Consider the following 13992-nt stretch of genomic DNA (forward strand, 5'->3'; position numbering starts at 1 on the left):
ACCCCACAGCCCCTGCACCCCCAGCCCTGCTGGTCCCCTCACTCCCGCCCCACAGCCCCTGCACCCCCCAGCCCTGCCGGTCCCCTCACTCCCACCCCCACAGCCCCTGCATCCCCAGCCCTGCTGGTCTCCTCACTCCCACCCCCACAGCCCCTGCACCCCCAGCCCTGCCGGTCCCCTCACTCCTGCCCCACAGCCCCTGCATCCCCCAGGCCTGCCGGTCCCCTCGCTTCCAACCCACAGCCCCTGCATCCCCCAGCCCTGCCGGTCCCCTCACTCCCGCATCTCCCAGCCCTGCATCCCCCAGCCCTGCCGGTCCCCTCACTCCTGCCCCACAGCCCCTGCACCCCCCAGCCCTGCCGGTCCCCTCACTCCCACCCCACAGCCCCTGCATCCCCCAGCCCTGCCGGTCCCCTCACTCCTAACCCCACAGCCCCTGCATCCACCAGCCCTGCCAGTCCCCTCACTCCCACCCCACAGCCCCTGCATCCCCCAGCCCTGCCGGTCCCCTCACTCCTAACCCCACAGCCCCTGCATCCACCAGCCCTGCCGGTCCCCTCACTCCCACCCCACAGCCCCTGCATCTCCCAGCCCTGCCGGTCCCCTCACTCCCGCCCCACAGCCCCTGCATCCACCAGCCTTGCCGGTCCCCTCACTCCCACCCCCACAGCCCCTGCATCCCCCAGCCCTGCCAGTCCCCTCACTCCCACCCCACAGCCCCTGCATCCCCCAGCCCTGCCGGTTCCCTCACTCCCACCCCCACAGCCCCTGCATCTCCCAGCCCTGCCGGTTCCCTCACTCCCGCCCCACAGCCCAGCCTGGGTGCTGGGTTTAAGAGTCCCTCCCTACTTTTGGTTTCCTGTTGTGGTTCCCCCGAAACCCCCCGCCTTGCCAGCTTCCTCCCGCCTGTGCCGACACAGGCATCCCAGCGTCCCTCCCCACCCCCCCCTTCGCACGCGCTAGTGAGCGCCTCTGGCACAACGTGGCAGGGCCCAGTCCATGGGGCAGGAGGGGAGCCCTGGGCTCCGGGCAGGCACGGGTTAACCCCCCTCCCCGGGGTTTGTTTACCTGAGTTCCCACGCACCGGCCCCCCCCTCCGGCTGCCGATTGGCTGCCCCCCTCCCTGGGGCTGCCCCGGTCCCGGGGGGCGGGAGCTGGCGACAAACAGGTGTTGGCAGCAGCCAGGGGCGGCGAGCACGGCCGGGGGGTGTCATGGAGCTCCTGGATCTCGACCGGATTAGGTGCGAGGTGCCCGGCGGCCTCCAGGTGTTCAGGAAGGGGCTGGGGACCCAGGTAAGGCGGGGGGGGGGCAGGCTGGCCGCTGGGGGCCCCGTCCGTCCGTCCGTCCTGCCATCCGTCCGTCTGTCCCCACAGCTCACCGTCTACCTGGGCCAGCGGGACTTCGTGGATCACCTGGACAGGGTGGACCCTGTGGGTGAGTCAGGGGGCAGTGGGGCCAGCAGTGGGGGCCTCAGGGGGGTCAGTGGCGGGGAGTGAGGGAAAGGTCGGGGGTGGGGGGAGTTGGGAAAGGGGGGGGGAGTGGCAGGGTGGAGTTAGGGAAAGATGGGGGTGGCAGGGGGAGCCAGGGAAAGGCGGGAGTCCGAGGGGGGGGGAGCCGGGGAAAGGCGGGGGGCCGAGGGGGGGGTCGCAGGGGAAAGGGGGGGGAGCCGGGGAGAGGGGGGGGCCAAGGGGGGGGTCGCTGGGGAAAGGCGGGGGGCCGAGGGGGGGGGTCGCTGGGGAAGGGTGGGTGGCCGAGCGGGGGGGAGCCAGGGAAAGGCGGGGGGCCGAGGGGGGGGTCGCAGGGGAAAGGCGGGGGGCCGAGGGGGGGGAGCCGGGGAAAGGCGGGGGGCCGAGGGGGGGGAGCCGGGGAGAGGGGGGGCCGAGGTGGGGGTCGCCGGGGAAAGGCGGGGGGCCGAGGTGGGGCTCGCAGGGGAAAGGCGGGGGGCTGAGGGGGGGGTCGCAGGGGAAAGGCGGGGGGCCGAGGGGGGGGGAGCCGGGGAAAGGCGGGGGGCCGAGGGGGGGTCGCCGGGGAGAGGGGGGGGGCTCGAGTCAGGGCCGTCTCTCACCCCCCATGCCCCCGCAGACGGCGTGGTGCTGGTGGACCCGGAGTACCTGAAAGATCGGAAAGGTGAGAGCCGTGGGGGGTGGGGGGAGTCCAGGCTCTGCCCCCAACTCTGTCAGTCATGCAGAGGCGGAGCTAGTGGGGGACAGGAGTGAGTGTCCAGGCCCCGCCCTGGGGGGGGGGCGTCGGTGCCGGGCAAGGGGCGGGGGAACATCCTTGGGAGGCGGGGCCAGTTGAGGGGTGTGGTCACAGGTGGGCGGGGCCAGGAAAGGCCACGCCCCGACCCTGCCCGCCCCGTCCCCTGCAGTTTTCGTGACTCTGACCTGCGCCTTCCGCTACGGGCGGGAGGACCTGGACGTGCTGGGCCTCTCCTTCCGCAAGGACCTCTTCGCCGCCACCTGCCAGGCCGTGCCGCCCCTGCCCGAGGGGCACCGGCCCCCCACCCGCCTGCAGGAGCGCCTGCTGCGCAAGCTGGGGCCCCACGCCCACCCCTTCGCCTTCACGGTGAGACGGGCCCCCCGAGTCCCCCCAGGGACCCCAGAACCCCTCCCCCGGGGCCCCCACGCCCACCCCTTCGCCTTCCCGGTGAGACGGGACCCCAGAACCCCCCCAGGGACCCCCACGCCCACCCCTTCGCCTTCACGGTGAGACGGGCCCCCCGAGTCCCCCCAGGGACCCCAGAACCCCTCCCCCGGGGCCCCCACGCCCACCCCTTCGCCTTCCCGGTGAGACGGGCCCCCCGAGTCCCCCCAGGCACCCCAGAACCCCTCCCCCGGGGCCCCCACGCCCACCCCTTTGCCTTCACGGTGAGACAGGACCCCAGAACCCCCCCAGGGACCCCAGAACCCCTCCCCTGGGGCCCCCACGCCCACCCCTTCGCCTTCCCGGTGAGACGGGCCCCCTGAAACCCCCCAGGGACCCCAGAACCCCTCCCCCGGGGCCCCCACGCCCACCCCTTCGCCTTCACGGTGAGACGGGCCCCCCGAGTCCCCCCAGGGACCCCAGAACCCCTCCCCTGGGGCCCCCACGCCCACCCCTTCGCCTTCACGGTGAGACGGGCCCCCTGAAACCCCCCAGGTACCCCAGAACCCCTCCCCCGGGGCCCCCACGCCCACCCCTTCGCCTTCCCGGTGAGACGGGCCCCCCGAGTCCCCCCAGGGACCCCAGAACCCCTCCCCCGGGGCCCCCACGCCCACCCCTTCGCCTTCCCGGTGAGACGGGCCCCCCGAGTCCCCCCAGGGACCCCAGAACCCCTCCCCCGGGGCCCCCACGCCCACCCCTTCGCCTTCACAGTGAGACGGACCCCCCGAGTCCCCCCAGGGACCCCAGAACCCCTCCCCCGGGGCCCCCACGCCCACCCCTTCGCCTTCCCTGTGAGACAGGCCCCCTGAAACCCCCCAGGGACCCCAGAACCCCTCCCCCGGGGCCCCCACGCCCACCCCTTTGCCTTCACAGTGAGACGGACCCCCCGAGTCCCCCCAGGGACCCCAGAACCCCTCACCCAGGGCCCCCACGCCCACCCCTTCGCCTTCACGGTAAGGCAGGCCCCCCGAGTCCCCCCAGGGACCCCAGAACCCCTCACCCAGGGCCCCCACGCCCACCCCTTCGCCTTCACGGTAAGGCAGGCCCCCCGAGTCCCCCCAGGGACCCCGGAACCCCTCCCCCGGGGCCCCCACGCCCACCCCTTCGCCTTCACGGTGAGACGGGCCCCCTGAAACCCCCTGGGGAGCCAGAACCTCCCCCGGCACCCCACAACCCCCAGGGCCCCCCCCAGGGCTCCCATTCCCACCCCTTCACTTTCACATTGAGATGGGCCCCCCAGAACCCCCCGGGTCCCCCCCGCTCACCCCTTCGCCTTTGCAGTGAGATGGGACCCCAAACCCTTAGAGTCCCTCTGAAATCCCAGAGCCCCCCAGGATCCCCAAAAGCCTCCAGAGCAATCTAGGCCTCTTGACTCTTCTTCATCTTGGCGGCGACACAATTCCCTGCACCCCAACCCCAACACCCCATTGGCGGGGTCTGAGTCCTATTAACTTTCCCGTTGTCTCAGATCCCCCAGAACCTGCCCTGCTCCGTCACACTGCAACCCGGCCCTGAGGACACCGGCAAGGTACGGACAGGGCTGTGGAGCAGGAGTGAGGGAACTGGCAGGGCTGGGGGATGCAGGGGCTGTGGGGCAGGAGTGAGGGAACCGGCAGGGCTGGGGGATGCAGGGGCTGTGGGGTGGGAGTGAGGGGACCAGCAGGGCCGGGGGATGCAGCGGCTGTGGGGTGGGAGTGAGGGGACCGGCAGGGCCGGGGGATGCAGGGGCTGTGGGGCGGGAGCGAGGGGACTGGCAGGGCTGGGGCATGCAGGAGCCGTGGGGCAGGAGTGAGGGGACCGGCAGGGCCGGGGGATGCAGCGGCTGTGGGGCGGGAGTGAGGGGGACCGGCAGGGCTGGGGGTGTAGGGGCTGTGGGGGTGGGAGTGAGGGGACCGGCAGGACTGGGGGTGCAGGGGCTGTAGGGCGGGAGTGAGGGGACCGGCAGGGCTGGGGGGTGCAGGGGCTGGGGGGTTAGGAGCGAGGGGACCGGCAGGGCTGGGGGATGCAGGGGCTGTGGGTTAGGAGCGAGGGGACCGGCAGGGCTGGGGGATGCAGGGGCTGTGGGGCGGGAGTGAGGGGGACCGGCAGGGCTGGGGGTGTAGGGGCTGTGGGGGTGGGAGTGAGGGGACCGGCAGGACTGGGGGTGCAGGGGCTGTAGGGCGGGAGTGAGGGGACCGGCAGGGCTGGGGGTGCAGGGGCTGTAGGGCGGGAGTGAGGGGACCGGCAGGGCTGGGGGGTGCAGGGGCTGGGGGGTTAGGAGCGAGGGGACCGGCAGGGCTGGGGGATGCAGGGGCTGTGGGTTAGGAGCGAGGGGACCGGCAGGGCTGGGGGATGCAGGGGCTGTGGGGCGGGAGTGAGGGGACCGGCAGGGCTGGGGGATGCAGGGGCTTTGGGGTTAGGAGTGAGGGGACCGGCAGGACTGGGGGATGCAGGGGCTGTGGGGGTGGGAGTGAGGGGACCGGCAGGAATGGGGGTGCAGGGGCTGTGGGGCGGGAGTGAGGGGACCGGCAGGACTGGGGGGTGCAGGGGCTGTGGGGTTAGGAGTGAGGGGACCGGCAGGGCTGGGGGATGCAGGGGCTGTGGGTTAGGAGTGAGGGGACTGGCAGGACTGGGGGGTGCAGGGGCTGTGGGTTAGGAGTGAGGGGACCGGCAGGGCTGGGGGATGCAGGGGCTGTGGGGGTGGGAGTGAGGGGACCGGCAGGGCTGGGGGATGCAGGGGCTGTGGGGCGGGAGTGAGGGGACCGGCAGGGCTGGGGGATGCAGGGGCTGTGGGGGTGGGAGTGAGGGGACCGGCAGGGCTGGGGGATGCAGGGGCTGTGGGGGTGGGAGTGAGGGGACCGGCAGGGCTGGGGGATGCAGGGGTTGTGGGGTGGGAGTGAGGGGACCGGCAGGGCTGGGGGGTGCAGGGGCTGTGGGGCGGGAGTGAGGGGACCGGCAGGGCTGGGGGATGCAGGGGCTGTGGGGCGGGAGCGAGGGGACCGGCAGGGCTGGGGGATGCAGGGGCTGTGGGGCGGGAGTGAGGGGACCGGCAGGGCTGGGGGATGCAGGGGCTGTGGGGGTGGGAGTGAGGGGCACTGAGCTAACAATTTCTTTTTCTCACTCTCAGGCCTGTGGGGTCGATTATGAGATCCGAGCTTTTTGTGCCAAATCGTTGGAAGAAAAAATTCACAAAAGGTACTAAAGCCCCAGTGTAGCGACTGTGAACCCCCCCACTGCCCTCCCAGTGCCAGGGAGAGAACCCAGGAGTCCTGGCTCCCACCCCCTCCTCTAACCACCAGCCCCCACTGCCCTCCCAGCGCCGGGGAGAGAACCCAGGAGTCCTGGCTCCCACCCCCTCCTCTAACCACCAGCCCCCACTGCCCTCCCAGCGCTGGGGAGAGAACCCAGGAGTCCTGGCTCCCGGCCCCCTGCTCTGACCACCAGCCCCCACTGCCCTCCCAGCGCTGGGGAGAGAACCCAGGAGTCCTGGCTCCCGGCCCCCTGCTCTGACCACCAGCCCCCACTGCCCTCCCAGCGCCGGGGAGAGAACCCAGGAGTCCTGGCTCCCACCCCTGCTCTGACCACCAGACCCCACTGCCCTCCCAGCGCCGGGGAGAGAACCCAGGAGTCCTGGCTCCCGGCCCCCTGCTCTGACCACCAGCCCCCACTGCCCTCCCAGTGCTGGGGAGAGACCCCAGGAGTCCTGGTTCCCGGCCCCTGCTCTGACCACCAGCCCCCACTGCCCTCCCAGTGCTGGGGAGAGACCCCAGGAGTCCTGGCTCCCGCCCCCGCTCTAACCACCAGCCCCCACTGCCCTCCCAGCGCCGGGGAGAGAACCCAGGAGTCCTGGCTCCCGGCCCCCTGCTCTGACCACCAGCCCCCACTGCCCTCCCAGTGCTGGGGAGAGACCCCAGGAGTCCTGGTTCCCGGCCCCTGCTCTGACCACCAGCCCCCACTGCCCTCCCAGTGCTGGGGAGAGAACCCAGGAGTCCTGGCTCCCGGCCCCCTGCTCTGACCACCAGCCCCCACTGCCCTCCCAGTGCTGGGGAGAGACCCCAGGAGTCCTGGTTCCCGGCCCCTGCTCTGACCACCAGCCCCCACTGCCCTCCCAGTGCTGGGGAGAGACCCCAGGAGTCCTGGTTCCCGGCCCCTGCTCTGACCACCAGCCCCCACTGCCCTCCCAGTGCTGGGGAGAGAACCCAGGAGTCCTGGCTCCCGGCCCCCTGCTCTGACCACCAGCCCCCACTGCCCTCCCAGTGCTGGGGAGAGACCCCAGGAGTCCTGGCTCCCGCCCCCGCTCTAACCACCAGCCCCCACTGCCCTCCCAGCGCCGGGGAGAGAACCCAGGAGTCCTGGCTCCCACCCTCTGCTCTAACCACCAGCCACCACTGCCCTCCCAGCGCCAGGGAGAGAACCCAGGAGTTCTGGCTCCCGGCCCCCTGCTCTGACCACCAGCCCCCACTGCCCTCCCAGCGCTGGGGAGAGAACCCAGGAGTCCTGGCTCCCGGCCCCCTGCTCTGACCACCAGCCCCCACTGCCCTCCCAGCGCCGGGGAGAGAACCCAGGAGTCCTGGCTCCCACCCCCTGCTCTAACCACCAGCCCCCACTGCCCTCCCAGCGCTGGGGAGAGAACCCAGGAGTCCTGGCTCCCGGCCCCCTGCTCTGACCACCAGCCCCCACTGCCCTCCCAGCGCTGGGGAGAGAACCCAGGAGTCCTGGCTCCCAGCCCCCTGCTGTACCCACCAGCCCCCACTGCCGTCCCAGCGCTGGGGAGAGAACCCAGGTGTCCGGGATCTGACCCCTGCCCCCGCAGGAACTCGGTCCGGCTGGTAATCCGGAAGGTGCAGTACGCCCCCGAGACGCCCGGCCCCCAGCCCATGGCCGAGACCACCCGGCACTTCCTGATGTCCGACCGCTCCCTGCACCTGGAGGCCTCGCTGGACAAGGAGGTGGGGCTGGGGCTGGGCCTGGGCGGGGGGGGGGGGCACTGGAGCTGGGGGCCTGGTCTGACCCCTGCCTGTGCCCCCCAGCTGTACTACCACGGGGAGCCCCTCAGCATCAACGTGCACGTCACCAACAACTCCAGCAAGACGGTCAAGAAAATTAAAGTCTCAGGTGCGTGGGATGCACTGGGCGGGTGGGGGCAGCTGGAACTCGGGGGGCGGTGCAGACAGACGGGGGGGCGGTTGGTACCGGGGGGGGGCGGCTGGTGCTGGGGGGCAGCGCAGACAGAGTGGGGGGGGGCGGCTGGAACTGGGGGGGCGGCTGGTGCTGGGGGGCAGCGCAGACAGACGGGGTCGGGCGGCTGGTGCCGGGGGGGCGGCTGGTGCTGGGGGGCAGCGCAGACAGAGCGGGGGGGGGGCGGTTGGTACCGGGGGGGGCGGCTGGTGCTGGGGGGCCGCGCAGACAGACGGGGTCGGGCGGCTGGTGCCGGGGGGGCGGCTGGTGCTGGGGGGCAGCGCAGACAGACGGGGTCACGCGGCTGGTTCTGGGGGGTGGCGCAGACAGATGGGGACGGGCGGCTGGTGCCGGGGGACGGCTGGTTCCGGGGGGTGGCGCAGACAGAGCAGTGGGGGAGCGGCTGGTGCCGGGGGGCGGCTGGTTCTGGGGGGTGGCACAGACAGAGCAGTGGGGGGGCGGCTGGTTCTGGGGGGGCGGCGCAGACAGATGGGGACGGGCGGCTGGTGCCGGGGGACGGCTGGTTCCGGGGGGTGGCGCAGACAGAGCAGTGGGGGAGCGGCTGGTGCCGGGGGGCGGCTGGTTCTGGGGGGTGGCACAGACAGAGCAGTGGGGGGGCGGCTGGTGCCGGGGGGTGGCTGGTTCTGGGGGGTGGCGCAGACAGAGCAGTGGGGGGGCGGCTGGTGTCGGGGGGCGGCTGGTTCTGGGGGGTGGCGCAGACAGAGGAGTGGGGGGAGCGGCTGGTGCCGGGGGGTGGCTGGTTCTGGGGGGTGGCGCAGACAGAGCAGTGGGGGGGCGGCTGGTGTCGGGGGGCGGCTGGTTCTGGGGGGTGGCGCAGACAGAGCAGTGGGGGGGCGGCTGGTGCCGGGGGGTGGCTGGTTCTGGGGGGTGGCGCAGACAGAGCAGTGGGGGGGCGGCTGGTGTCGGGGGGCGGCTGGTTCTGGGGGGTGGCGCAGACAGAGGAGTGGGGGGAGCGGCTGGTGCCGGGGGGTGGCTGGTTCTGGGGGGTGGCGCAGACAGAGCAGTTGGGGGGCGGCTGGTGCTGGGGGGTGGCGCAGACAGAGCAGTGGGGGAGCGGCTGGTGCCGGGGGGCGGCTGGTGCTGGGGGGTGGCGCAGACAGAGCAGTGGGGGAGCGGCTGGTGCCGGGGGGCGGCTGGTGCTGGGGGGTGGCGCAGACAGAGCAGTGCGGGGGCGGCTGGTGCCGGGGGGTGGCTGGTTCTGGGGGGTGGCGCAGACAGAGCAGTGGGGGGGCGGCTGGTTTCGGGGGGTGGCTGGTTCTGGGGGGGCGGCGCAGACAGAGGAGTGGGGGGGCGGCTGGTGCCGGGGGGCGGCTGGTTCTGGGGGGGCGGCGCAGACAGAGGAGTGGGGGGGTGGCTGGTGCCGGGGGGCGGCTGGTTCTGGGGGGTGGCGCAGACAGAGGAGTGGGGGGGCGGCTGGTGCCGGGGGGCGGCTGGTTCTGGGGGGGCGGCGCAGACAGAGGAGTGGGGGGGCGGCTGGTGCCGGGGGGTGGCTGGTTCTGGGGGGGCGGCGCAGACAGAGCAGTGGGGGGGCGGCTGGTTCTGGGGGGGCGGCGCAGACAGAGCAGTGGGGGGGCGGCTGGTTCTGGGGGGGCGGCTGGTGCCGGGGGGCGGCTGGTTCTGGGGGGGCGGCGCAGACGGACGGGGACGGGCGGCTGGTGCCGGGGGACGGCTGGTTCCGGGGGGTGGTGTGGACAGACCAGGCAGCGGCCGCCCAGGGCAGCCCCAGAGAACACCCCCCAGGGCAGACGGTGGCGGGGGGGGTGAGTCACACCGGGGGGCTCCCAGCCCCCCCACATCTGACCCCTTCCCCGCAGTGCGGCAGTACGCGGACATCTGTCTCTTCAGCACCGCCCAGTACAAATGTCCTGTGGCACAGACGGAGCAGGAGTGAGTCGACCCCCTAAACCGCCCCCCCAACAGCCCGGGGGAGATTTCCAGCCCCCCATCAGTGGGGGGAGCCCTGGGCGGAGGGCTGTGTCTGGGAGGGTCCTGGGGAGACGCCCGGGGGGTCCCCGGCTGGGGTGCACCGGGGGTGTGGGGCTCGGGGTACGGGGGAAATGGGGTTCACGTGGGCCAGGGCTGGGCAGACTGAGGGGTACGTAGAGACCCCTGGCAGGGGTGGGGGCCCCTGCTCACCCCCCACTCCCTCTCTGTCCCCAGCGACCAGGTCTCGCCCAGCTCCACCTTCTGCAAGGTGTACACGCTCACCCCACTGCTGGCCCACAACCGCGAGAAGCGCGGCCTGGCCTTGGACGGCAAACTCAAGCACGAGGACACCAACCTGGCCTCCAGCACCATGTGAGCACCGCCCCGTCCCGCCCCAGAGCTGGGCGCATCTCGGCGCCGGGTGCCTGCGTCCCTGGCCGCCTTGACACCGGGTCCCCGTGTCGCCAGCCGTCCCGCCCCAGAGCTGGGCGCATCTCGGCGCCGGGTGCCTGCGTCCCTGGCCGCCTTGACACCGGGTCCCCGTGTCGCCAGCCGTCCCGCCCCAGAGCTGGGCGCATCTCGGCGCCGGGTGCCTGCGTCCCTGGCCGCCTTGACACCGGGTCCCCGTGTCGCCAGCCGTCCCGCCCCAGAGCTGGGCGCATCTCGGCGCCGGGTCCCTGTGTCCCTGGCCGCCTTGACACCGGGTCCCCGTGTCGCCAGCCGTCCCGCCCCAGAGCTGGGCGCATCTCGGCGCCGGGTGCCTGCATCCCTGGCCGCCTTGACATCGGGTCCCCGTGTCGCCAGCCGTCCCGCCCCAGAGCTGGGCGCATCTCGGCGCTGGGTCCCTGTGTCCCTGGCCGCCTTGACACCGGGTCCCCGCGTCGCCAGCCGTCCCGCCCCAGAGCTGGGCGCATCTCGGGGCTGGGTCCCCGCATCCCCGGCCGCGCCCCCCCCCCCCCCCCCCCCCAAGAGCTGGGCACATCTCGGCGCCGGGTCCCCGTGTCGCCAGCCGTCCCGCCCCAGAGCTGGGCGCATCTCGGGGCCGGGTCCCCACATCCCGGCCGCCAGCCGTCCCGCCCCAGAGCTGGGCGCATCTCGGGGCTGGGTCCCCGCATCCCCAGCCGCGCCCCCCCCCCCCCAAGAGCTGGGTGCATCTCGGCACCGGGTCCCCGTGTCGCCAGCCGCCCCGCCCCAGAGGTGGGCGCATCTCGGCGCTGGGTCCCTGCGTCCCTGGCCGCCTTGACACCGGGTCCCCGCGTCACCAGCCGTCCCGCCCCAGAGCTGGGCGCATCTCGGCGCCGGGTCCCTGTGTCCCTGGCCGCCTTGACACTGGGTCCCCGCGTCACCAGCCGTCCCGCCCCAGAGCTGGGCGCATCTCGGCGCCGGGTGCCTGCGTCCCTGGCCGCCTTGACACCGGGTCCCCGTGTCGCCAGCCGTCCCGCCCCAGAGCTGGGCACGTCTCAGTGAGGAGTCCCCGCATCCCCGGCTGCCCCGCCCCAGAGGTGGGCGCATCTCAGTCGGGCGAGGGGTCCCCGCGCCCCCGGCCGCCCCGCCGCAGAGGTGGGCGCATCTCAGTCGGGCGAGGGGTCCCTGCGCCCCCGGCTGCCCCGCCCCAGAGGTGGGCGCCTCCTGACTCTGGGTTGCGTTTCAGAGTGAAGGAGGGGGCGAACAAGGAGGTGCTGGGGATCCTGGTCTCGTACCGCGTGAAGGTGAAGCTGGTTGTGTCCCGGGGCGGGTAAGTCTCTGGTCCTGTTACCCCCCAGCTCTGTCCCTCTCGGCCTCCTGCTCACTGTGGGCTGTGATCTCCTGCCCCCCAGGGACGTGTCTGTGGAGCTCCCCTTCGTGCTAATGCACCCGAAGCCCCCCGAGCCGTTTGCACCGTCAAAGCCACAGTTAGGTAAGGGGTAAACAGCCCATTTAACTATCCCGCCCCGCCCCAGAGGTGGGCGCATCTCAGCGCTGGGCAAGGGGTCCCCTTGTCACTGGTCGCCCTGCCCCAGAGGTGGGCGCATCTCAGTGCCGAGCGAGAGGTCCCTGTGTCACTGGCCGCCCTGCCCCAGAGGTGGGCGCATCTCAGCGCCGGGCGAGAGGTCCCTGTGTCACTGGCCGCCCTGCCCCAGAGGTGGGCGCATCTCGGCGCTGGGTGAGGGGTCCCCACGTCACTGGCCGCCCCGCCCCAGAGCTGGGTGCGTCTCAGTGCCGGGTGAGGGGTCCCCGTGTTATTGGCCGCCCTGTCCCAGAGGTGGGCGCATCTCAGCGCCGGGCAAGGGGTCCCCTTGTCACTGGTCGCCCTGCCCCAGAGGTGGGCGCATCTCAGTGCCAGGCGAGAGGTCCCTGTGTCACTGGCCGCCCTGCCCCAGAGGTGGGCGCATCTCAGTGCCAGGCGAGAGGTCCCTGTGTCACTGGCCGCCCTGCCCCAGAGGTGGGCGCATCTCAGCGCCGGGCAAGGGGTCTCCTTGTCACTGGTTGCCCTGCCCCAGAGGTGGGCGCATCTCAGTGCCAGGCGAGAGGTCCCTGTGTCACTGGCCGCCCTGCCCCAGAGGTGGGCGCATCTCAGTGCCGGGCAAGGGGTCTCCTTGTCACTGGTTGCCCTGCCCCAGAGGTGGGCGCATCTCAGTGCCAGGCGAGAGGTCCCTGTGTCACTGGCCGCCCCGCCCCAGAGCTGGGTGCGTCTCAGCGCCGGGTGAGGGGTCCCCTTGTCACTGGTCGCCCTGCCCCAGAGGTGGGCGCATCTCAGCGCCGGGCAAGGGGTCTCCTTGTCACTGGCCGCCCTGCCCCAGAGGTGGGTGTATCTCAGCGCCGGGCAAGGGGTCTCCTTGTCACTGGCCGCCCTGCCCCAGAGGTGGGCGCATCTCAGTGCCGGGCGAGAGGTCCCTGTGTCACTGGTCGCCCCGCCCCAGAGGTGGGTGCATCTCAGTGCCAGGCGAGAGGTCCCTGTGTCACTGGCCGCCCTGCCCCAGAGGTGGGCGCATCTCAGTGCCAGGCGAGAGGTCCCTGTGTCACCAGCCGCCCCGCCCCAGAAGTGGGCGCATCTCTCGCCAGGCACTGAGGTCCCTGTGTCACCAGCCGCCCCGCCCCAGAAGTGGGCGCATCTCGGCGCCGTGCCTGGCGGGAGAATAATGCTCTTTTCTCTCCCCTAGTTGTTCCCGAGACAGACGCCCCTGTGGACACAAACCTCATTGAATTTGAGCCTCAGTAAGAGCTCCCCCATTCCCTGGGGGCCTGGGGGGAGGGATTTGGGCCCTGCACCCGGGGTGGGGGAAGGGGGGCTCAGCCACCAAGTGGCTTAATGGAGTCTTGGGGGGAGTGGGGCAGACTCGGCTTGTTACTCGGCTGCCCCCATCAACAGGCTGTGAGGTACAGCGCCTCCCTGCTCCCTGCTGAGAGTCAGGGCCGGCTCCAGGTGGGACTGAGCCCAGCCCTGTGGGTCTCTCCCTGGGGGGGCCAGGGTGGAGTCCACCCCACACAGGCTGGTGGGAGGGAGGGGAGCTGGCACCACCCTCACCCCCCATCCGTTCCCCCCCACCCCAGCTATGGGCAGGACGACGACATTGTCTTCGAGGACTTTGCCCGTCTGCGGCTCAAGGGAGTCAAGGACGACAAGGACGACGACCGTTTCTGAGGGGAGGGGGCGACTGTCCGTCCCCGTCCCCCCCCGCTTCTCCCTTGCCTGTGCCAGGGTGGGGCGTGCAGGGCATTTTAACCGTGTCTGTCTGGCCTTTTTAACGCTGCCCCCCCAGTGCTGGGGCACCCCGACCCCCAGTTCACTTCTCTGGGGGGGCCCCTGGAAACAGGAGTCTGTCTTAGTAATGTCACGGGGGGGCCATCAGCTTCTCTCCCCCACCCCGAAGATTTTAATCCTGCTGAGCTCTGTAGGGGGCACAGCTCAGCTCCCCCCCAGGCCCCCCCCCCCAAGAAGCACTGGACTCCCCCTCCCCCAGGGGTTATTGCTGCTTGAAGGCCTGTTCTCTCTTCCTGGCTGGCTGGATTTTTAACTGGGGGGGGGAACCCTCCTCTTCTCTCCCCCCCCCCCCCGCCCCCACAGTTCTGCCCCAGCCCTGGGCTTGCTGCTGGGGGGAGAACCTGGCAGCATCTGCTATCCAGCCATGGGGTGGGATTGTGGGGGGCTAGGATGCTGCAGCCATGTGGGATTGGGGGGTGGGGCACAGAAATAAAGAAAATATCAACTCATTCCTGGTGTGAGAGGGGCTTCCTCAGGGCAGATCAGCTGTTCTACTTCATGG

The 13992-nt window shown here is 72.2% G+C and overlaps 1 protein-coding gene across 4 annotated transcripts in view; it reads left to right on the forward strand.

Moving 5' to 3' along the window:
• The window catches only part of ARRB2 (arrestin beta 2), a 20182-nt gene extending 6264 nt beyond the window's left edge, over nucleotides 1-13918 (forward strand). Inside the window, exons 4-17 of one of the 4 annotated variants that reach the window (XM_074982903.1) lie at nucleotides 1182-1293; nucleotides 1375-1435; nucleotides 2084-2128; nucleotides 2370-2566; nucleotides 4113-4172; nucleotides 5751-5818; nucleotides 7437-7572; nucleotides 7654-7738; nucleotides 9637-9709; nucleotides 9983-10120; nucleotides 11400-11483; nucleotides 11566-11645; nucleotides 12889-12943; nucleotides 13280-13918. In XM_074982903.1, coding sequence (XP_074839004.1) covers nucleotides 1182-1293; nucleotides 1375-1435; nucleotides 2084-2128; nucleotides 2370-2566; nucleotides 4113-4172; nucleotides 5751-5818; nucleotides 7437-7572; nucleotides 7654-7738; nucleotides 9637-9709; nucleotides 9983-10120; nucleotides 11400-11483; nucleotides 11566-11645; nucleotides 12889-12943; nucleotides 13280-13370 — 1285 coding nt within the window. In that variant the 3' untranslated portion in view covers nucleotides 13371-13918. The remainder of the gene's footprint in view (nucleotides 1-1181; nucleotides 1294-1374; nucleotides 1436-2083; nucleotides 2129-2369; nucleotides 2567-4112; nucleotides 4173-5750; nucleotides 5819-7436; nucleotides 7573-7653; nucleotides 7739-9636; nucleotides 9710-9982; nucleotides 10121-11399; nucleotides 11484-11565; nucleotides 11646-12888; nucleotides 12944-13279) is intronic. The other 3 variants (XM_074982904.1, XM_074982905.1, XM_074982906.1) reach the window with 3 other exon arrangements.
• Nucleotides 13919-13992: the final 74 nt, after the last annotated feature.

This window comes from Carettochelys insculpta, chromosome 34, assembly GCF_033958435.1.
Source record: "Carettochelys insculpta isolate YL-2023 chromosome 34, ASM3395843v1, whole genome shotgun sequence".
Classification (NCBI taxonomy): Eukaryota; Metazoa; Chordata; order Testudines; family Carettochelyidae; genus Carettochelys; species Carettochelys insculpta.